General features: G+C 42.8%; 1 protein-coding gene and 1 non-coding gene across 8 annotated transcripts in view; one reads left to right on the forward strand and one right to left on the reverse strand.

The window, feature by feature from the left end:
• Positions 1-24,479, forward strand: part of RUNX2 (runt related transcription factor 2) — a 351,996-nt gene that overhangs the window by 154,277 nt on the left and 173,240 nt on the right. For 4 of the 7 annotated variants that reach the window (XM_027524843.1, XM_027524845.1, XM_027524844.1 and 1 more), the window contains one exon: positions 18,142-18,315. The exons of the other annotated variants lie outside the window; for them this stretch is intronic. In XM_027524843.1, coding sequence (XP_027380644.1) covers positions 18,142-18,315 — 174 coding nt within the window. The remainder of the gene's footprint in view (positions 1-18,141; positions 18,316-24,479) is intronic. 7 annotated transcript variants of the gene reach the window in all.
• TRNAE-UUC lies at positions 20,962-21,034 on the reverse strand. Its single transcript has one exon. It is a non-coding gene; the product is annotated as a tRNA-Glu (tRNA).

The raw sequence follows: 24,479 nt of genomic DNA on the forward strand, positions 1-24,479 counted from the left end.
CAGATATCTCTCTGTCTTGACTCTTTGCAGACCTACTGAGGGACGTTACGGCCTGGTACTTTGGCTGGGGTGGTATTTTTCAGTTTTAATTCCCTTCTACATTCCTCTTTATTAATCCTTGACATTAGGGCTAAGTTCAAATAGCGCTTTGCCCCTGTAGATACTCAGTTGAAGGTAATTCAGTGGGACAAAGTAGATCAGGTAATTGAATTACCTTTTAAAATACACAGTGAAGTTTGTTTTTTCAGATTAGTATTAAGGAATGAAAATTTGTGCTGTGAACTGGTACTTAAAACTATTGACCAGTCTAAGGCCTCCTTTCAAATTAACAGAAACAAAGCCCATTGCAGAATCGTAGAGATGACCATCATGTTTTCTCAAGGGACATGATAAATTGCTCTAGAATTTAGCAACCTCTGGAGTTCAGTGTCCATGTAGGGAAAAGGAAAAGGCCTTAAGATCTGCAGGCCAACTTGGTGGCTCCGACTTTCCTTTCAAAGCCCTTTGATATATGTTTATTAGTTAAGTTTGCAGTTCTCTAAATGCTATCACTCGCGCTGTTTGTACTGGACCCCTGCCATGCCTCCATCCATAACAGATGGATTCTTTCCTTCCATCCCCATATACATTCTTCAGGGTTGGTTACGTTCTGATTGACACCGGGAGTGAGACTGCAGAAAGGGGGAAGGTGCAGAAGAAAGACTGGGTTTATTTGATTTTGTTCCTGTATTTCTCTTAAGCTTATTGGAGTGCCAATGGTAGGCTAAGAAGTGGTCAGATATACTGCTCCATGAGATTTGGGAAGGCTTTTTCTCCAAAGTCATGCTGGGAAAGATGGTTAGTTTTAGAGATTTTTGCTGTTGCTTCCTGTTTTGTCTTGTTCTCACTCCTCTGGGATGCTGATTTAGATGTTCCCAGTGTGATATTTAGACTGGACCACGTTTTGGTTACTCTCTTGACCTGTGCCCATGACAGGTACAGAGTCGCAGATCAGCTTGTGACTTGGCCCAGAGGTGGCTGATTGCCATGCAGCAGGGAGGTTTGAAAGTATTCCTTTAAAAAAGGAATATTAAATTTTTCCATTTTATAAAAGCATGACCAAGATTGCACTCAGAAGACCCTGTGTACACTCGCACAGTGTGAAGCTGGTGAAGGTATTTTTATTAAAAAGATGCCCTGGAGGCATCTAGAAGTGTGAATCTCAGGTTCAGGAGAGTCTAGAGATGCACTTGAAGCCGTAGGAGTGGGTAATGTTGCTTGGGGAATGGATGGGTACAGAGGACATGGAAGAGAGTTATCTTTTTTTTTTACCATTGTGGCTGAATTAACTTTGTGCCTTTGGCCCTGGAGCAGGAGGAGAGGTTGCTTTCCTGCCAGGCTTCCTTGGGCCCCTGAAGTAGCTGCAAGAGAGTGGCTCCTGGCTTGTGTCCCTCCAGGAGGAGGGCTATCTCCACTTTGGTTTCCATGGCACCACTGACCCCCTCATCCTCCTCTAACTCCACCTCTTTACCTGCTCCTTTTGCATGCTGACCCCTTAAATGTTTGGCCTTCTTAGATTCCATTTTAGATACCCTCCTCTATTCATTCTCTGGGTGACCCTGTCATTTACACGGGTGGCTTCAGGTTCCTGTGACCCCTGAAAATGCATCTCCATCCTCTTTGAAATCTCAGACTCATATTTCTGGTTTGCTTCCTGGGCATCTCCACCTGAGTATGTCCCCTGGGTGCTTCAGGGGATGTCTCCCCAAATATTCGGGATTCCCCCACCTCCACTTTAAGCAGACTCCTCCACCCGAATAGGAATCCCCTCCGTTTTTTCCAGTTTCAGGTTCTCCACAGTTCACCTGTTTGACCAAACCAGAAACCAGAGGCTGAGCCTCTCTGCCTTACCTCTTACACCTTCTTGTTCTGCTGTGTTGTCTGTTTCTCTGTTCTATGTCTGAAATGCTTTCCTGCTATAATTGACACTCATCCGTGTTTATTTTCTGGTCTATAATATAAAAAGAATTCCCTAACTGGTTTCATGCCTCAAACTGCACTGTTTTTTAGTTCTGTTTTCTTCTGTAAGTAAAGTGGTCCTCTGAAACTATAAATCAGCCCGTGGAACTCCCTTGCCTAAAATATCTCAGTGGTCCCCTGTTATTTACAAGATGAAGTTCTGATGTTGTGACATTGTGGACAAGGCTATTCAGCATCTGACCTGCCCCACCGCCTCCCTCCCGTACCCTTGTGGTTGAACCCCAGCTCCGCCAAGTTGCTTCACTCTGTGCTTTTTAAGCCCTGTGTATTTGCACCTGCTGTTCCTTCTGTTTGGAATGTCTTTTTCATCTTCATTTGCTTGACTGAATTCTACTCATCCTTTTAAGTTTGTACTCAAGTGCTGTCTCCTCTGCAAGCCCTTCCTGTCTGCTCTTGAAAGTTAAGCATTTGTTTATTTTTATTTTTTGTCTTTCTTAAAAATTAGGGTATAATTACTTTACAATGTTGTCTTAGTTTCTGCTCTGCAGCAACACGCATCAGCTATAAGTGAAGTCACTCAGTCGTGTCCGACTCTTCGGGACCCCATGGACTGTAGCCTATCGGGCTCCTCCGTCCATGGGATTTTCCAGGCAAGAGTGCTGGAGTGGATTGCCATTTCCTTCTCCAAGGGATCTTCCTGACCCAGGAATTGAACCTGGGTCTCCCACATTGCAGGCAGATGCTTTACCGTCTGAGCCACCAGGGAAGACTCACGCATCAGCTATAAGTGTACCTATATCCCTTTCCTCTTGAAAGGATACCTATATCCCTTCCTCTCCCCAACCCTATCCCAGCCCTCTAGGTTGTCAGAAAGTACCAGGCTATACAGCAAGGAAGTTAAGCATTTCCTTTTCGACTCCCCCTTGCTGATTGAGACCTCAGTTGTGCCATTTGTCACACTGTTGTCATTATTTGTTGATCTGACACCTCCCCGAGTGTGCGTCTCCCTGTGTAGGACACTCTCACCTTTATTACGTTTCGTCCTGATGACATCCCTATGATGCAGATACTTTGATCCTCATTTTATAGATGAGGAAGTTGAGTCATAGGAGGAAATTGAGTCATAGAAATGATAAATTATTTGCCTATAGCTCTGCAATCGAGTTCGTGGCAAAGCCAGGAACACACTCCCCATGTTCTGGTCCTTGTCAAGTCTGGCCCAGATTTAGATACGGGATTCTGCTTTTTAGTCAGACAGCAGCTTGATCTTTTCACCATTCCATTATGTTACATTCACTGATTGTGTGTGTATGTAACCCATGGTGACAGGTAAGGCGTCCGTGGCATCACTGATTCTCAGAATTAGAAGTTAGGTTGTCTGTTATCTGACAGATGAGAAAATTCTGTACCCGAGAAGTTCACAAGTTACTCTTAGCGTAGAATCCAAATCTCCTGACGAATAGTCACGGGTTATCTTTCTTAATATGCATTGGGCAATCCTCAGTAACACTGGACAGAGCTTTATTGAATCTCTTGGACTTGTTTAGCCGTTAGGCCAGTGGGCTCTTAGGAAGAGCCTTCCCTTGGCACAGAAAGGATATCATTTCTGTGACCATTAAGGGCCCTGAAAGCAGTAGCACCCAGAAGAGGAAGAATCAAATGATGATGTTCTTTCGTTGCTTTTACTCTACTTTCTAGACTATTCCTCCTTTTCCAGTGCCTGGAATTCTTGAGTATGTGCCATACTGAAATAAAACCAAGGCATCTACTTAGGCCGATGATGTGTTCAGTAATCAAAAGAGCCATGGTGTCCTGGTATAAGCAGAGTATATAGCAGGTTGAGCCTCAAGAGGACAGCATCCTACTTCTCTGGAAAGGGACATGGAACTGACATTGGTAGTGACTCTGTCCCTTCACTGGCTCTCCCTCTCTGTATACATATATGTATGCATATAATAGACAGAATATCAGTTTAAAACCACATACATGCATGTATGGAAATGCTGATACTTTACACATTTTATGCAGACCAAAGAAAAATCTTCATATGTCCTTACTGACTAGATAATTCAGCATGAAGCCAGCAAACCAAAATCCTTAAAACTTTACCTCTGCTTTGGGGGAAGAAAAAATGTTTGATTTTAATCACCTGAAGGCATTTTTAAAAATATTTTTAAAAATATATTGAACTGGTGCCTCTATCGTAGTCTTTCATTGAGAAGGTACTGATGATGAATTCTGAAAAATGGAAACCAACCCACTTCCTTGGATTTGAAAAGCCTGCACTTTTGTAGTCTGCTGTGCCTTGAAAAAAAAAGGTAAAACTTGCTATCTCCTAACTCCATTTAACACTACTTTAGATTCCTTTTTATATAACAATAACTTGATCCTACTCAAAATACTTGGCACCTTTTGTGACAGAGTGGAATGTAAGAACACTTTAGCAGATCTGAAAGCAAGTAAACGCTGGTTGTTTTGGAATGAAGAGGTAGAGTTTTCAGCTCTTTATTCCAAGTTTGCAGAAAATAAGAATCCTGAGATTAACACAATAGACTCCCTTCATTACACACGACTGAACAAAGCAATTATCTGTCTATCAAGACTGTACTACATTGTGCAACAGCATTTAGGAAGGGTGGATGGATGGGTGGATCAACGCGCTTCCATTGGAAAAGGCTGCTGATCCACGAGGGAATTTTTCTGAGTTTAACTTGTAAACGGTTTTATTTTGGAGTTTATATCATGTTACCCTTGCAGTTTAGAGAGAAATGAGGTTGTTATTTTTTAATGTTGTTGATGGCATTTTTTAGTTCCTTACCCATCTGACTTTTATTAGGGGGGTTATTTCAAAGACATCTCCTGTTTAATCATGTTTAAACAATCTGTTTAAGACCTGTTGTGTAGATATAAACACAATAGTCCTTTAATGTAGTAAAACAGACTTCTGACAGACACAGCACGTAACAGGCACCCATCCATTATTGCTTAAGCCGCTGTTCCTTCCACGCCTGACCTGAGAGGGTAACCACAGAGCTCAGCTGACAGCATTGGCCGCTCCGAACACTGACATACCCTGTATTCATGTCTAGGGAGCAGAGAATTGCAGAGCGGCAGACAATTGGAGAAGCCTTAGACCAGATTAAAACTAAGTACCTTAAATCTGTCTTAATGGCTGTGTTTACATCTCTTTCTTCTTCATTCCTTTAAAAAACTAATCAGGTTTCGCAAGCGTTAAGAAAACCACCTCTTCTTGCCAGCTGGACTGGGTCCAGTTTAAGCAAGAAATTCTGCCCCCCTCCCCTCTTTTTTTTTTTTTTTTCTGCTTTGTCTTTTTCTTTTTTCTTCTTCTATGATCTTCACTGCCATTCAGCACAGCAAGACCAGGCTGCAGGAGCTGGCTGACTTTTTCCTTGGGTTATTACTTTTTAACATTTTCTTCCTGTTACAGAAATGGGAAAATTGAAAATGATGTTCCTTGGCTGTAGCAGCAAATGTCAAGAGAGGAGCCCTTTGCACTTTTTAATTGCTTCTATGTAGTGCCTTTTTTTTTTTTTTTTCTTTGCTTGAAACACACACACAGTCACACAGCACATGCCCCAAAACTATAATAATGAAAGAGAAACAGGGAAGATCGCATGCAAAGGAAACTCAGCCAGGATCCAGGAATTGCGTGACAGTCTGTAGGCTAGTTGTCACTAGACTCTTTGAAGAATAATGCCATCCATGTTTAGCTGGATTATTGGCAAATAAACAGTGATGCTTTTTGTTCAACTATGGAAACTACCATTTCCATTGCCTGCAACGTTACTGTAAAAAAAAAATCGTTACATCTCTCAGTGGGGGTCTCTATAAAGGCCAGTAACACAAAACTGTGGTGTGTGAGAATATATTATAGTCAAAGAAGGCAAAAGAAATGTTTTCAGAACTAACACACTTAAGTTTTACCAAGTTTGGGGAGTAATGTGTAGGCATAGAGAAAGAGATCTTTTGTTCATTTCCCAGAAACTGAAGGGAACGTTGCAGATTCTGATGGCCCAAGGACAGTTGTGGACATTGGGTTGTAATTAGTAGAACAAGATATGTTGCCATAAAACTGAGTCAATAAGACAGGGTATAATGTAATAAAATATCTGAATTATGGGTCTCACTGCTTTTTCTTCTTTGGTTCTTTCTAGGTCTCTTTTCCTTAGCTTTTTTTTTTCCTTCTTCTTCCCTTGTGTGGCAGCCTGGTGTATCAAAAAGAGGACCAAGGCAGGTCAGGGTCACTACCTGCTTCCTTGACTTCAGACAAGTCACTGGGGTTTTCTGGGCAACAATTCCTTCTTTTTTCTCTTCTCTCTCACTCTTTTTTTTTTTTTTTTTCTGGCTGCACCTTTCGACTTGTGGGATCTTAGTTCCCTGACCAGGGACTGAACTGGTGTCCCCTGTGGTAGAAGCCTGAAGTCCTCACCCCCGGACCACTAGGAAAGTCCCCCAATTCCTTTTCTAAAATAAAAAGTGTGATCTGGTGAAACCCACATTCTCTGCCAGCTCTGCAAAATTCAAATTCTTATCATCTGACTTTGAATGGGAATACAAGTGGAGATCATTCCTTGGAAGCAACAGGCAAAGTCAAGGATAGCAGGGGTGGAAGTGGAAAGAAAGTGCCAGAGAACTGAGAGGTGAAGAGGCAGCAGTAGACTGGAGACTCTTGGGACAGAGCAGAGGGGCTGTGCTGAAGTCAGCCAGGCTCCCTGTAGAGTTCTGTCTCCCCCGCCCTCAAAAATATTACATCCCCTCTTATATATTTCCATTTTGTTTTCATCTGGTCTTTCTTTACATTTTTAAAGTTCTTTTTTCTCCTTCCCTCCCACAAATTTCTCTTTCTTTAGGTATTTCAACTTATTTGACTCCTTTATTTCAAGAAAAAGGATTGTACGCCAAGCATATGTTGTTTAGAGGCTGTTCCCTGGTGGGTGACTGTCTTTTCTTCCAGATACATTATTCTTTGATCATGGGAATTTGCCTCAAATCTACAGTTATAAAGGAACTTGCATTTATATCCACGCAAATTAATATCTCACAGTTCTTTCATTTGTGTGTTTATCGAAAGATCTTGATTCTTTAACCTTTAGAAGCCTTCAATTTTGAAAGAGGCTGTCCTTCAATGATCTCTCTCATGCATCTACTTATATTTAAAAAAATGACTCAATGCGAGTTTGGGAGAGTGAACTTTTTACTCACTGATCTAAACTGGCGCCTCTTATTATTAAAATAAAGCAAATTCAGCTTTTAACATTTTTTTCTATGAACTGAAGTTCCTAGAATATTTCTATGTAGTCTATGGCTTAACTATGTAATTATGTCTCTTGAGTAGATTATGTTTTTCTTCCCATAATTATGTTTTTACCCAAGAGACTTGGAAGGCTTCAGACCTCTCTTGGGTGAAATTGTTCTTCTTCTCTTCTTTCCTGATGAACTCTGAATTCTACATGCCTGACTATGTTCAAGGGCTTGAAAGCGGGCCCTTGAAGATATGTGGTAGTGATTATGATTTTTTTTTTTTCCTTTAGAAATTGGTTTATAGATTAAGAAGGGCCCTCAGAGGGAAGCTCTGTTAGTTCATTTTTGAAATGCCATCAGAGAAGAATCTCCTGGAAGGGGATTTGTTTATGATCTGTGGTCCTCTGTCTGAAGCCAAACACTAACAGTAGTCCAGGGCTGTCTTGTCTCATAGGCCATCCTGTGTGCACTCTGGGGCCCCATGCACACATCGCATGGCACAGTTGCTCATTTCCAGCGGCTCAGAGGAGCTCCAGGCCTTAAACCCGAACAGTTTCTTAGTCTGTTTCATTATTCTGGTCCCAAAATAGTTTTTGACCTGAACCAGACAGCATAGTCTTAGGAAAAAAGATGACTCAGCAGCCTTTCCCAGCAAAGATTAGAGACTCATCAATTTAACTGTGGGAAATGTTTCCCAATAACCAGCCTTTTTTTCCCCTCTCCTCTCTGACTTTTACTGAACAAAAGGAGAGAGAATTCTAAATACATCAGTGTTCCCATTTATGAATTAATTCAACAAGTATCTGTTCTGTGCTAGAGTGCTAGATGTAAGACATGATACTCATCTTCAGGTTCATAGTCAAGTCCAGGAGAACCTAAGATATGAGGGTTTTAAATTTTAGATAAATTCATGGAAGAGTGAAAGTGTTAGTCGTTCAGTTGTGTCTGACTCTTTTGCAACCCCATGGACTGTAGCCTACCAGACTCCTCTGTCTCTGGAACGCTCCAGGCAGAAATACCAGAGTGGGTTGCCATTTCCTTCTCCAGGAGATCTTCCCAACCCAGAGATCGAACCTGGGTCTCCTGCACTGCAGGCGGATTCTTTACCGTCTGAGGCACCAGGGAGTTAATGCTTACTGAATGCCTACGACACTTAAGCATAACCACATGCAGTGGACAAAAAGCAGTTGTAGCTGATTTCAGTTTGCCATGATAGAAACCAGAAGACTCACCAAAGCCCTCGAGACAGAAAAGACCGGAACAGCGTGATGACCAGGTTGAGGCTGGGAAGGGATTTGGCCAATGTAGATGCTGAGGAGAGCCAGTTCTAAGTGGAGGAGGAAGCTTGGGCAAAGGCACGGGGACTCTCTGAAGAACTGTGAGGACTCCAGTGTGAACAGAGCTTAGGTTGGGAGCAGTACAGTTGGAGCCTTGGAAGAGAGCTTAATAGGTTACCTAGAGACCATCTTCTCCAGGCCAGGTCCTTGTTTGCTAGGCTTAGGGGCTCAGCTTAATTCAGTAGACACTTTAAGACGGTGGAAAGGGTTGGAGCAGGTAAGTAATGTCACTGTTAGGATTCAGGCACTAAAAGGACTTTAGGAATTATGAAAACTATCTCTTCATTTTTAGTCGGCTCAGAGAGTTCCATTAAACCCTTTCTGTGGTCATACAGGGTCTTCCCTGGTGGCTCAGTGGTAAAGAATCCTCCTGCCAATGCAGGAGATCCAGGTTTGACCCCTAGGTTGAGAAGATCCCCTGGAGACGGGAATGGCAACAACCAGTCCTTGCTGTTTTGTCTTAGCCACAAGTGAGAGGTTAGGCGTGGTCCTAGTAGAAACGAAACCTAGGGGCGCATCCCTGTAGATGGACTTGAGCTGCAGATATTATAGGCATGGGCTTGACTGGATGGATGCTGGGGTCAAGGAAAGAGAGTTGGGAAAGACCTCAGCTGGATTTTGAACCTGGGAGACTGGGAAATGGTGATATTAATGGAAACAGGGAAATTTGGTTGGGACTGTTTGCAGTGGCGTGGGCAGAGGGTGGGGAGGTGTGTAAGGGAGAGGTGAAGAGCTTGTCTAAACATTACAAGCGTGACAAGGCTACAGGTCTTCAATTTTTAGACTTTCACAAACCACCAGTGAAATGTAGTCATCTGAATGTAAACAGAGAAGAGTTTCACTTTTCTCAATAGTATTTTCATTTTCACATGTATGTAGGAATGCAGAAATTCAAGGTTTTTAATCTAGAGCCTCAGTAAAGTGTTTGGACCCAAACTTGGCATGGCTTCCCTAAGAACTGCCTGGAGTCTGTCTCATCGTCTCTGTTACGGTGCTTTTGTGGAAAAGCATCTAAACCAAACTCTCTCAGACAGAGTAAGGCTTATCCTTTGAGGTAAAGTTCCATTTCATCTGGAATTGAACTGTGGCTTTAGAATTAGTTCACCTGATTTGTAGCAGCATGGACGGACCTAGAGATTGTCGTACTGAGTGAAGTAAGTCAGACACAGAAGGAGAAACACCATATGGCATTCCTTATATGTGGAATCCAAAAAGAAATGATACAAATGAATGTGAAAAACAGAAAGAGACTCACAGATTCAGAGAAGGAACTTATGGTTGTGGAAGGGAGATGGTTAAGAAGTTTGGGATGGTCATATACACACTGCTGTATTTAAAACGGATAACCAACAAGGACCTGCTGTATAGCACCTGGAGCTCTGCTCAGTGTTACATGGCAGCCTGGATGGGAGGGGACTTTGGGAGAGAATGGATACATGTATCTGTATGACTGAGTAGCTTTGCTGTCCACCTGAAACTATCACAGCATTGTTAATTGGCCTCAATATAGCATAAAAAGTTAAGAGTTAAAAAAATTAGTAAACTTAGTCAACCTGTCCCCTAACCCCTCTCTGCAAACACTCCATCATGTATCACTTTCAGGGTAGAGAGATTAGGATTGAAGGCATCATTTTTGTCCCCCCTCCTCAGAACTGCTGTGGAATAGCATCCCTATTGCATATAACCTATTAACTCTGAAAAATGGTAATTCTCTCCCCTCTGCAAGTCCTCTCCCAACTTCCTTTTTGCTCTCTAAGTCATTGTCTCAAAATTCTTAGATGATTCTATCCTGTGGCTTGAGCCCTGGGATATTGGACCAGATCTCATTCAGTCACTTATCTATTGGCAGCGAAATTAGCTCACATCTCCCCAGACCCCCTCTCCTCCAGGGAAGCCTAATGCATGGCCGGGGAGGCTCACAGATTCTGAAGTGTCACTTTATTGGTCAAAGGGTAGAATAATCTGTTTACAAGGACAGATTAACATATATAAATATATATTGCATCATTGAAAAGGATGTATAGCTGTGAAACGAGAGATGTCAAGTGATTTGAAGGTGGTTTGCCTCTGTTTGGGTTAATATCACATATATGTTCAGCACCGTCTTGATCACAGGACAGTTATTATCAGGGTCAGTTTTTAGACATACTATATGTATTATATATAATATTTTATATAATATATATTATATATAATTAATATATATATAATGAACATATGTAATATAATGTATTATATATAATATATATTATATGTAATATATAATCTATAATAACTGTTCAGACAGTTTTTATCATTTGTCCTCCAGCTAGCTTTTCTCCTTTCTCTGCTTATCGAAATCCTCCTCCACTTTTGAGGACATAATGAGCTCATCGGTGAGGGTTTCCCCTTTCCTTTAACACCAGTTGCTCCACTGCTCTTGCAATGGCATTTTGTTATTTTTTTACCATGAAAAATTAAAAGAAATTATATTTCATAAAACCCCAGATACCCGTCACCTTGTTTTATAATGAATAGCATTTTGCCATATTTGCTTCATTTGTTATTTTACTGAAATACTTTACAGGAAACACCAAACATCAGGACATTTAACCCATAATTATTTGTTCTAAAAGCCAAAGGTATATTCTTACTTAGTTACCAAAAGCACCTCTTCCTTAATATTTTGAAATGGTCCATACTTACAATTCTTCAATAGATCCCCAAACTGTAGTGTTTCAGTGATTGCCTCACAGTCCTTTGCAGTTATATGTTATTGTTCTGCTTTCTTCCCTACTAGACTATGCTCTGCTTGAGGGCGAGGACATTTTCTTACACGTTTACTTCCCCCTCCTCTTACTATGCCCAGTGAGATTTGCATGGTAGACGATCAGGACACACTGGCTGGACTAACTGACCTGAATAAGGATGTGCACTGGTTCCTGATTGATGCTTTAGTGCAGATCTGCCTGTTAACATTTATTTATAAATTGTGTCTTCCTGATACCCAGGATGCAAGTAGATAGATATTTAATAAAAGAAGTGAGTGCTTTTATTTGGAAAAAGAATTTATTTGGCTGTGCCAGATCTCAGTTGGGGCACATGTGATTTCCATTTTCACTGCAGCATGCTGGTTTCTCAGTTGTGGCATGTGGGATCTAGTTCCCTGACCAGGGATTGAACCCGGGCCCCCTGAATTGGAAGCACAGAGTTTCAGCCACTGGGCCACCAGGGAAGTCCCAAGCAAGGAGTACTTAAAACCGATTTCAAGTATTTCTGTAAAGAGAGGAGCATCACGCCCCAGTGACCAGCAAAATGAACCCTGTGGTGCCACGTGAGGATGGGTGGGCTGTGACGTGGCACGCCCCTTGTGAAAGGGGCACTCTTTTGTCAGTACACTTGGGCATCCTTCAAGACGGCGCTGTAGCCCAGGCAGCGCATCATGCTGTGGATACAGTGCAGAGAGCATGAGGTTCTGACCGGGCTCAATCGACTTTTATAAAAATGGGCAGAATGGGTCACATCAGAATGGCGTGTTCGCTTTCATAGTTCACATACCACATTTTCAGAGTCTTCATGGACCAGTTTCAGATGCATGATTTTTAAAGCAGAAGTTCTAATGGCAACATTACCAACTTTCGCTGGGGGTGAGCCACGCCCTTGGACTGAAAGAGCCAGGCGGGGAAGAATGGGGCCGTTAGACTATTGGTTGATGACTTATCGTTCCTCATGCATCTCTAGAGATGTGTGAATGCTGTGACCTTTCCATCACGCTTTCTTCTTGTGCTCCTGCGTTTGTTGCAACAAAAGTCACATTCAGCCAAACACACTAAACTTTTTGAAAGAAATTTGTTCTGAAAACTCCTTTTTTTCCCATTTGATATTAATTTTTGACCTTGATTTCCCTTGAGTCAATGATGATGTGCCATTTTAATCTAAAATAAGCTGGTTGGCCATGAGAGGGAAAAGAGCCCTGCTCCAGCAGTCAGAAGACCTGAGTTCTCATCCTGACACTAACTATGCGATTTTGGGCAGGTCATCTCCCCTCTCAGGGACTCAGTCCTCATCCATTAAAGAAGTGCATTGCTCCAAAATTGAGTCTAAATGATCTCTCTTGTCCTTTTCAGCTCTGTGATTGTAAATGACTTGCAGCAATGCTTAAGAATTATAGTGACGAGTGGGTGTAACGGGGAGTGGGGTGGGGGAGAGGAGGGTGAGACAAACTGAGAGAGTAGTATTGACGCATATACACTGCCATGTGTAAAACAGAGAGCTACTGGGAAGCTGCTCTATAGCACAGAGAGCTCAGCTTGATGCTCTGTGATGACCTAGAGGGGTGGGATGTGGGGAATGGGATGGAGATCCAAGAGAGAGGTGATGCACACACACACACACACACACACACACACACACACACAGCTGATTCACTTCGTTGTACGGCAGGAACTAACACAACATTGTAAAGCAATTATGTGCCAATAAAAAGAAACAGAATTATAGTAAGAGCAAATGGGACATTTTCAGAAAGTGAGGAAGCTTTCACTTAAATGAATGTTCTTCAGGGAAATGTCTTAGGAAGCACCAATAAAGGCTGGTCTCTAAAAAAGGAGCCTAGCCCACTGGATTCATGCGATTTCCAAATAAAAAAGGAAGACTTTTTTTTGAGGGCGGTGGGGGGGAGGAAGATAGTGTTGTAATATAATACCTGAGACAGAAAAAGTTCTCTAAACCAAGACATTTATCTAAAAGAGGAGACCATTCATTCATTGGATAAACATTTATTGAGCACCTACTATATGATGGGGATTAAACTGGATTGTGAGAATATAGTTGTAAACAAGCCAGAGCACTTGTCTTCATGAGACTCAGTCTCGAGATGAATCAGTGCTTGAGATGATTACGGATTGTGATGACAGCCATCAAGGGAATTGAACAGGGTGTCCTCTAGCAGGAGGGAGCCTACTCTGGGTATAGCCAGGCACCCTTCATAGGAGGTGGTGTTCACCTTGAGGTCTAAGAGATGAGAAAGAGTGGGCTGTGTAGAGAATCAAGGGAGAGCATTTCAGATGCATGATTTCTTTAAGCAGAAAATGGAAAGGTCCTGGGATGGGACACTGGAAGGAGACGATGGCAGATGCCCAGAGAGACCTGATGGGGTCCTGAGCCAGGGCTGTGCTGGTGGAAATGAGAGAACTGAATAGATTCAAGGTAGACTCTCAAGATGGGAATGGCGACTCGATGATGGACTGAATGCGGGGAGTGAGGGGTAAGGGGAAGTCCAGGAAGGTGTCAAGGTTTTTGGCTTAAGGGACGGAGTGGCTGGTGCCATTTACTGAGATGGGGGCTCTTAGGGAGGAACAGGATTTCTTGGAGAAAATAATCAAGATTCTTGTCTTAAATACACTGCATTTAAGATACCTTTGAAATGCTTCAGGGGAGAGTCAAGTAGACAGAGGGATGCACAAACCTGCATCTTTGGATAGAGTCCAAGGTTCACCCCAGCAATGGGGGAAGGCATTGGAGTGAGTTGGTGGTCTTGAGCTCGTGGGGCTGTGGGATCATCCTGGGCTGTGGCTTTCTACATCGGCTGCACGATGGACTACGTGATGAGCTTTTAAAGAATAACTTCCCCAGGCTCCTCTTCCAGAGCCCTGCATGTAATTGAGCTGATATGGACATCCATATTTTTCAAAGCTTCCTGTTGCTGCTATTGCTGTTCAGTCTCTCAGTTGTATGTGACTCTTTGTGACCCCATGGACTATAGCCTGCCAGGCTCCCCTGTCCATTGAATTTTCCAGGCAAGAATATTGGACTGGGTTGCCATTTCCTTCTCAAGGGGATCTTCCTGACCCAGGGATCAGATCCAAGTCTCCTATGTTGCAGGCAGATTCTTTACCACTGAGCCACTACCAGCAGCAATAGCAACAGATACAAGACAGCAGTTATCCATTCTTCATAGCTTCCTCCTGCTTGGAAGATCCACTCTTTGGTCCTTTATCTTTTTAAAAATAATTTTTATTATTTTTTGGCCATACCATGTGGCATGTGGGATCTTCGTTCTCCAACCAGGAATCCAGCTCACACCCGCTGCAGTGTAAGTGCAGAGTCTTAACCACTAGACCACCAGGGAAGCCTTCCTTTGGCCCTTCAGATGACATTTGGTTCTCTCAGTACCATGGCAGAGTATCTGTCCTTGATTTAAGTCAGTGTACCCTTTTTCCTCTGAGTCCTCGATTTCTGAAGGGATGTCTTGGGTGCTGAGGATTTAAGTACCTCTTCTTTCAGCCTGTCATTCAAGTGTCGCCCTGATGTGGTTTGGTGGTAACAGGTACTTGTCATGGTTGAAAGATGAAGCACCATTTGGCTTCTGCTCTTCATTCTCCTGCAAGGATTCTGTTGTGGTCGTGGTGGTGGCTGTGAGGGGGCAGACATTCTAGAAGGAAAAATGCAGGGTTTTCTGTACAGATGCAACTACAGATAGACGTTCTCCAAATTACTATAGGGTGTCTGCAGATACTTGGTCACTCCTCTTTGAGGATCATTTCCAAAAGGTCATTGAGGCTTTTCAGATAGCACCTGCTCTTAAACTTCTCACACACGCTTGTGCTCCTCAAAGTCCTTGATTCTTGCTTACGACCCCCTATCACTGCCCTGAAGCGCCAGAGGAAATAAATGTGTCCTCACACACCTGTGTACTGAGTTCATGTCTTATACAGTCTCCATGCATGGCATGCATGCTCAGTCGTGTCTGACTCTCTGCAACCCTGTGGATTGTAACTCTCCAGGCTCTTCTGTCTATGGAATTCTCCAGGCAAGAACACTGGAGCAAGTTGCCATTTCCTTCTCCAGAGGATCTTCCTGACCCAGGGATTGATCCCTTGTCTTTGGCCTTTCCTGCATTGGCAGGCAGGTTCTTTACCATCTGAGCCACTGGGAAAGCCCCCACATATGGTCTCCATGAAAACCTAATGAAAGGTCTGTAGAAAGCAGAGGCAGAGCTCATTAACTTTTCTTGTGACTGTGGCCCCCATAAAGCCCCACTATATAGAGGAACCGTGTGAGATCATGGAGCCCTCCCTTCAACCCTCAGGGAATCTGCTATTCCCAAAATATCCTATTAAAAAAATAACTTCCAGAGACAATTCCATAAGCTTTCTTGTTAATGTTTACAGCTGTATCGACACCACACCAATACTTTTTTTTGGATATGTGTATGAACAACAGAATCCATGGATCTAAGTGTGATGAGTACTATGTAATTCTCGAATCATGAACCTTGTAAGACACAGCAAAGTGTACTGATGGAAGTTTATTTAGGGTAATGGGTGAGCTATTAACTTTGTAAATGAATCCGTGCTTCTGCTTGTCTTGAAAACCAGCCTGACGCCTTGCAGGGCTTAGTCCTCAGGTCCTTTATACGGGCAATCTGAATTTTTTTCAGTCCTTTGTAGCAGCTGAGAGAGGAAGGGAGATGCTGGGATCCAACATGGATGGTGCCATGCAATGTATAGAAAACTTGGTCTGCTAGGACCTGAACTGCATCCTGATCCAGCAGGAGGTGGTCAATAGCTGAGATCCACGGGCTAGTTGTTTTATCTCTGTAGGCCTCGGTCACTTCATCTGTGAGCACTTTTCTTTCTGGGGCCTGGGAGTGATTTTGGATAGTCTTTGAAGGTCCTTTGGCTCACACGGTAAAGAATCCACCTGCAATGCAGGAGACCCAGGTTCAATCTCTAGACTGGAAAGATTCCCTGGAGAAGGAAATGGCAACCTACTCCAGTATTCTTGCCTGGGAAATCCCATGGACAGAGGATTTCTGGCAGGCTACCGTCCGTGGGGTCACAAAGACTCGGACATGACTGAGCGACTGACACACACGGAGGTCCTTTAGATTTCTACTATCTATTTGTAATCTGGATAAAATGTCATAAATGGTGGGGAAAACAGCCATCAGTAAACAATGAGCTTTCCTAGTTTGTCCTCATCATTTTTCTCCCAGTCTCGGCCCCTCAGTTGTAGCTCGCCCCAGACTTAACACTGGCAGGACATAGGGTGGTGGGTGCATTTCAGTTAATGGGCCTTAGTTGGAACATGTTTGGCTGTGGAGGCAGCTACACTCCTATTACCAGGCCTTGGCTTTCTGTCTGTTTTCTTTGGGCTGGGTAGGCAATGAAAAAGGAGACAGGAAAATACATTTGGGGGCAAATAAAATAAGGAATTTGTCTTAGGAGGACAGCTTATAGTTGGGAAATTCTAATGCTGGGCTTAACCCTGTCCTGATATATCTCTCTTGTCCTATACTAAGTGGGTGAGGAGGTGTTCTTGCTACTTGTAGAATCGACCTTCCCATTCTCAATGGCTCCTTCAAGGTTTATTTTATTATGGATAGTACTCCTAATGCCCTTGATTGTTTCCTGCAAATTCTTATTCTAGTCATCATCTTAAATGGCTCTTCTTTGAATTAGCTTCAGTTACTTAACATTTTACTAAACTATTGGGGCAACATACTAGGGCTTCGCTGGTGCAGAATATGAAATGTATTTCTGTTTAGCCAGTAGACATAATGGTACTTGTTCACCACAGTCCCACTCTACGGATTTATACTAAACTAATATTGCACCAAGATTCAGATGTTTTCCTGTTAATACCTGCACCAAGGCAATACTATACTCTTTGCTAAGAATGATTGGATGATTTTTTAAAAGTCTTAGTATCTTGGTTGTATTTCAGTTTGCATAGCTCTTTAATATCTAGAATTCCCTTGGATTTTATACTGGAATAAACTAGAAGAGAGGCAAAGCAAAGTTTTTTTTGTTGTTGTTTTTTCAAAATAATGGATTCTCACATTCCCATGGTAACCCAAAGGCTATTTTTCAATTTCTCTTACAGAACCACAGTACTCGATTTAAAATAAAAAACCATTCTCTCTGATTAAACATAGTTTATTATACGCTTTCAGGCTTTGGCATATCACAAAATAGCCACATTCCTCTTGAGAATTTGAGTTTCCCTGCCTGTTTTTGTTTCCCTCTTAAAGGGGTTCTCAGTTTGAGTTTTCATTTTTCAGAAGGGAGTCACCATAAGGTATAGTTGTAACATAAAAAAGGCAAAGTCACTTATGGTCATCACGGAAATGTCCCTTTGACAAATGTGTTTGTCTCTGTCTCTGCCCCAAGTGCGGCCCAGTATGTGTTCCATGCATAGACTCAACTTTCTGGGATGTTTCCTCCTTCTTGAAATGAGCAAACACAGTCCCGGACACAGTCACCCTTCTCAGCCTCACCAAGAGGCCAGAGGGGGCGCCCAGAGAGTCCCTTTGGGCTCTGGTGTCCAGACCTCACCACTGACACTTAGCCCCGAGTCACCCCTCTGGACCCCTCAGCTCTCCATTCAGAACCAAGCCAGGGACACTAACCACGGAATGATGTTTACAAAGCCCTTTGAAATGGAAGACATTATACAGATGCTTCATTATAAAGATCAGTATTGCAAATTCCTTGGCTTACCCCTCCCTCCCCCCAGTATGTATGTTCACGTATCTATTTAGCATGGTCAATTGTTCAGCTAATTAATATGCTTTTATTTTATGATTTGCTATTTCCAGGGCACAGACAGAAGCTTGATGACTCTAAACCTAGTTTGTTCTCTGATCGCCTCAGTGATTTAGGGCGCATTCCTCATCCCAGTATGAGAGTAGGTGTCCCGCCTCAGAACCCACGGCCCTCCCTGAACTCTGCACCAAGTCCTTTTAATCCACAAGGACAGAGTCAGATTACAGGTAAGACAGACTCCTAGGTCTCACTTGCGCAGACTCCGGCAGGCTGGGGGTGAGGGGCTTCCAGATGAGACGCGTTCACTTCACAACTCCTGGAGCTGGGAAATGGCTTACGATGAAAGAGATCGACACTTGAAGATACTGACCTTCTTCTTCTTTTTTTTTTTTTTTTCTTTTTCATAAAAAGCAAATACCAATATTCACTAACTTGGGGATAAAGCTTGGGGGAAGTCTCTACGGATGCTGTTCTCCATAGTGATGTCAGTCTGAGCAGAGGTGGGATGGTTATACCATGCTCTCTGGGAGAATGTGTGTTGTAAGTTTCTCTATATTGTGTCCAGGTGGTGTGGGGGATAACATCACACCCTCACTATTAGAAAATTAGTGTTACCGGCTCAAATTTGGGCTTAAGTTTCTTACATGTATAACTATTTCATTAAGTGTGCTTGAAAACTGCCCAGGGCTAACAGGAAGTCTTGATTGGTGGTTACAAGGCAAGACCAAGGAGCGGCTCCTTGGGCAGACAGAATCCCACCCCCACCCCCGCCCATTCCCGTTGAGCTCCTGGTCTTCATGTGACATTTCTCTTCATGCATTCCAGTGTGCTTCTTGCTTTACTTTTCTTCTTAAAAATGAACATCAGCATCGCATTACAGACTAATCATTCACATTTGGTGCATTAAGACTCCCAACTCTTTTTCTTTTTTTGATCCTATCTGGCTTGGGCAGATCTTACTGTAGGACTAGTCTGATTGCTTTTATGTCATGGTGATGATAAAGTGTGCTAATCATTGTACATCTTTAATTTGCTATCACAGTATTGAGAGCAGCAAGGAACTCATAGATCATCTAGTTACTATTGTTGGCAGAGGGACCAGATGAGAGGGAAAATGATTCAGAACAAAAAGTATGATAAACTCGGATCATTTCAAAGGGTTAGTTTCTGTCTGTAGCAGTTAGGTTTTGAGTGTCCTTAATGGTTTGTAAGCATAATTGTTTATAAACAAAATGACCTGCCTCTGCTTCTCTCCTGCTTATATTAGATATATATCTTCTTGGATATTTACTTATGTTTCCGTGGGTCTATATTAGTCTGAAAATTTGGGTATGCCTGAGTATATATGTTTAATATAATATAGAACTATAAAAATAAAATATCTAAGCACTGAAGAGAAACAGATACCTGTATTAGGGAAGATCCTTAGAACTCTGTGAAGAAGAGTCATGTGTTAGATTTAAATAAATCTCCAAATGTTGAAATGTAGGAGTCAGGTTAGTGTATTCACTAGACATGGGTCCTTGATAAAAATGCCAGCGTGAAATTCACACTAACTTGTGAATTTGAAGCTTGTGGCTATAGGTGCTGATGCATTTAAAGTAGTGGACTTCTTAATTTTTTATTGATTTAAATTTTTATTGATGTATAGTTGATTTATAGTATTAATTTCAGATGTATAATATAGGGATTTAAAAATTTTATAGATTATACTCTGTTTATAGTTATTATAAAATATTGGCTGCACTGTGCGGTACAATATATCTTCATAGCTTATTTTTTATTTGCAGTAGTTTGTTTAAGTGGTGGATTTTATATTAGTGATTAAGGGTCATAATAGCTGTCCTTTTGTCTTTATAGGAACCTTTAGATTCCGTGTGTGTGTGTGTAGAACCATATGTACACATATATAAATGTGTTAATATGTGATTTGGAAGGACTATGATGGCTAATACGATACATATAAGAAAAATAGATGTTCTATGAGTTGGCAATCCCTGGGTTCTTTAAATGTGTGATTTTTGTATTCTGATCCTTGGTAGTGGTTTAGTTGCTAAGGCATGTCTGACTCTCGTGACCCCATTGACTGTAGCCCACCAGGCTCTTTTGTCCATGGGATTTTCCAAACAAGAATACTGTGTTGGGTTTTCATTTCCTTCTCTAGGGGATTTTCCCAACCCTGGGATCGAACCTGTGTGTCCTGCATTGCAGGTAGACTCTTTACCACTAAGCCATCAGGGAAGCCCAATTTGATCCTTAACTGTTTACTAATGATATTTTGCTAACGACTGATGCCTTTAAAATGGCCTTCGGAGCTTGTGTGTTGTTAGAGTCTTTTAAGAAGAATCTATTTTCTTAATAGTGATCATGGTTGTATAATCACTATGAGTTCTCCCACTTGTCAGCATAAAAGGCAAATTGAACTCCCAGAAGAGCGACATGAAATTAGGAATTATAGATTGAGGAAGTCCTAAGCCTTCAGTGTTTCATGTTAGTGTCTCTTACGGTTCCTGGGGCTCAGGGTCCTACCGTGCAGTGGGCCGGCTTCTTTGCAGCGCTGGTCTGGCCTGTCCCTGTCCAGGTCTTAAATGGCTGTCGTTCTGCCTGAGGGCCCAGGGCCTCCCCATGGTTTCCTGAGGAAGTTGCTTCCTCTGCACCTCTTTTTTTGTTTGTTTTTTAAAATCTTTCAGACATAGGTTGCCTGTCTCTGGGTGCTAGGAAACACCTAGTCTGTCAAAAATATCCACTTCTTTTGATTCAGAATGTGGTGATAATGGTGGTGATAACCGTGTCAGGAGATATTGCTCATGATAAGCACTATTTTTTATTTATTTGTTTATTTCTGCCACGCCATGCAGCTTGTGGGATCTTAGTTCCCTGACCAGGGATTGAACCCAGGCCCTTGGCAGTGAAAGCGCCAAGTCCTAACCACTGGACCACCAGGGAATTCCCCATAAGCACTGTTTTTAAGCTCAAAATGCTCTCTGGATGGGTAAACTGCATCTAGAAGGAATAAAAAGCTGACTCAGCCCCTGGTGGACTGGGAAATCCATCTAACCTTTGAGGTGGGCATTCTGCCATGCTGTTCTTCATTCCTCCAAAAAGTAGTTATTGAGTGCTTTCTGTTTGCAAGACAGGGATGTAAGGGAACAAGATAGTCTAGTTTCTCTTCACCAGGGGCTTGTGTTTTGGTGACATATAGTCAGCAATTGGGTCAAGCATTCATGCAAGATAATTTCAGATAATAGTAAAAGCTTTGGGAAAATGAAAGGAGGATGAGAGAGAGACCAGGGCAGAAGCTAATTTTGATTGGAAAGTGGGGAAAAGGCTCTTTGGAGAGCTTTGAGGACGGAATTTCTGGCCAAGGGGAACTCAGGCCAAATCTCTCAGGGAGCTGCAAGTGTGGTGCGTTCAGGGGACAGGAAGGTCCCGGCAGGTGGATGGAGTGAACGAGGGGAGTGGGCAGTGGCTGGATAACGGAGAGTCTTCCAGGCCCTGTTCAGGAAAGTGGGTTCTGTTCTGAGCACAGAAGGGCATTATTGAAAGATGTGAAGCAGGCAAATGACATTATCTAATTCACATTAAAAACAATTTGTTGGCGTATAATTGCTTTACAAAATGTTGCGTTAGTTTCTATTGTACAGCACAGTGAATCAGCTATATGTATACATGTATCTCTTTTTTGGATTCCCTTCCCATTTGGGTCACCACAGAACACTGAGCAGAGTTCCCAGTAGGTTCTCATTAGTCATCTGTTTTATTCACCTGTGTTTCAGAGCTCACTTTGGCTGCTGTGAGAAGCACGGGCCCTAAGGGAGCAGAGGCAGGAGCAGGGTCATCATTCAGGAAACAGCAGCAGGAGCCTGGGAGGGAATTAAGACTGGTTGCCCTTCTCCTCTTTCTTCAGAACTCAGATCAAACGCTGGCACCTCTGTCAGGCCTCTTCCACCCTACCCAAGTCAAGTCCAATGCTCCAGACCACTGTTGGACATGGTGACGATTCTTTGTGTACATGTCCATCTCCTCCATCAGACTTTGAATTTCCCAAGTGCAGCGCTATGTTTTACTGATCTCTGTGTCCCCACTGTCTTTGGTGGTGCCCACTGCTTGGCGACTTTAGGTTTGGTGAAGAATGAATGAGCAGGTGTTTGACTTCTTCAGGAAGGGTGACCTGTTACTATTCTGGCCCAGATCTTTTTTCTAGTACCTATTTGAGTGGCTTGCTATTAGCTGCTGTGTACTGACAGTACTGCCGTGACTACTGTAGCAGGCATTTCTCACAACGGGTCTATGAGCTAGGTGGTGATGTGAAAACTGAGGGTCTGAGAGGCTAAATAACTTGCTCAGAGTCCCATTTACACTCTAGTGAGTCGTTAATACAGGAATTAGGGCAAGATCCACATGGCTGGACGGTCCTACGCACTCAACCTCCAGCATCTTTGGGAGGCTGAAGTGAACTTCTCTCCTGTCCCTGTTTCCTCCCATTTCAGGCTTTTATTTGTGCAGCTGTTTACCATTTACAGACTAGTTTTACACAAAGTTCTTACTGAAGCCTTAAGGCAGTTGTGAAAAGTAGGATTTTTTGCAGGTAGAGGAAAAGGACTCTTCAAGAAATGTGTTTCTCTAGGCTTTTGGAGCTAGTTTAGTTGACTTTGAGTTCCAGACTCTTAGTGGGCAACCAGCATCATGGCCATTGAGTTGGGCAAGCTGCTGACAATCTGACACATGTCCTAAGGGACCAACGTCTTTTTCTTTCCCCCTAGGATATTTTTTAGGACCCTCAGGGACAAAACATTCATAAAAATGATGCATTATGAGTATCTGAATTATGCTTTTAAAAGACAGCATAATTGTTTTTGATAGTTAATGGACAGTTATATATGAACCTATACTCAAGGTAACCTTTTTAGGAGTATCTGGAAAAAAATGACGTGGCAGACATCATGTAGAATGATGTGGTCTTATTGATGGTTACCTTGACTGAAGTGAAGTCATTTCTGCCCAACTTCAGTCTGATTCTGTGTTCCCCTCCTTGGCAAACACGCTCCTTTAAGCATTAAGAGGATCCAAGAAATAGAGACAGATGAAGAGAACGAACATACGGATACCAAGGCGGAGAGATGGGGATGGGATGGATTGGGGGATTGGGATTGACATATATACACTACGGGTCCTAAGTATAAAACAGATGACTCATGAGAACCTACTGTAGAGCAAGGGAGATCTACTCAGTGCTCTGTGGTAACCTAGAGGGGAAGGGAATCCACAAAAAGAGGGGATATGTGTATACGTAGCACTGATCCACTGTGTCGTACAGCAGAAACTAACACAACATTGTAAAGCAACTATCCTCCAATAAAAGTAGAAGTAAAATAAATTTTATTAATTAAAAAAATGAAGGAGAATCCCCGCCAGCTGGGTTTTGCCTGTGTTGATATTTGGCTGTCTTAGCCCTCAGCCTGCTGGGCTTGCACTGGAACATTTATTAGCGGGCCTTTTAGACACTGGGGAGCACAGTGTCCTAGTCGAGTGCTCAGTGGCCCCGCGATTCTTTGGCGTGAAAGGAGGTGGAGGTGAAGTGGGTGGGGCTGTGGCTCTGAGTGTGAGGAGGGCGAGCCCACGGTGGGCACAGTGACCGTAGCCGAGCAGGAAGCGTGACTGCGGGTGAGAACTGTAGGATGTGGGGAGTGGGAGTCCTCTGAGGTCTCGCTCCTGCTTTTCGACCGCTGTGGTCCTGCTCACCTAGAGGCTTCTTTTGTCTTAAGGAACTGAAATCACCACACTCAACACAGGTGGTTGGAAGTACCATGCTTTCACTTGGGTGGTGCTGAGCTTTCATTTCTGAGGTTACTGTGGAGTCTTGTCCTGCCTCCTTCCTTGGAGATCTTGTGGGCAGAATAGCCAGGAAAATTTGCTGTGACCATGCACACGTGTGAGCAGGAAAGCTCTTTAGAGGAGGTTGCCCATTACAATCATCATGAAGAAACAGCATAAGTCCTGTGAGTGAACACGAGTATTAGGAAAAGTGGAGTTCAGGTCCAGCTTGTGCTGGCTTTGAAGGATAAGGCTCAGTATGACCCTGTGAGGGGCTGGCCATCAGTGTGCCATGTTGTCCCCACAGCTGTTGACATCATCCATAGATGAGCTGCTTAAAAGTCCCTGGATTTCTGTTGGTTGAAATTCCCTTTTTAAATGAAGATGCTCTGGCTTTATTATGCTTTTACAAAAAGATGAGAGGGGTAATGTTCCAAGAAAAATCAAGTTTTTGCGTTCCAGAATCTTGTCATTGTAATTTCCTCCTGTCTGGAATACATGATGCTCAGTTACTACCTAGTTGTGATAAGGAGAACCCATCTCTGATAAGACCTCACTCTCTCCTTCCCTAAGACTG

Source organism: Bos indicus x Bos taurus, chromosome 23 (assembly GCF_003369695.1).
Source record: "Bos indicus x Bos taurus breed Angus x Brahman F1 hybrid chromosome 23, Bos_hybrid_MaternalHap_v2.0, whole genome shotgun sequence".
Classification (NCBI taxonomy): Eukaryota; Metazoa; Chordata; class Mammalia; order Artiodactyla; family Bovidae; genus Bos; species Bos indicus x Bos taurus.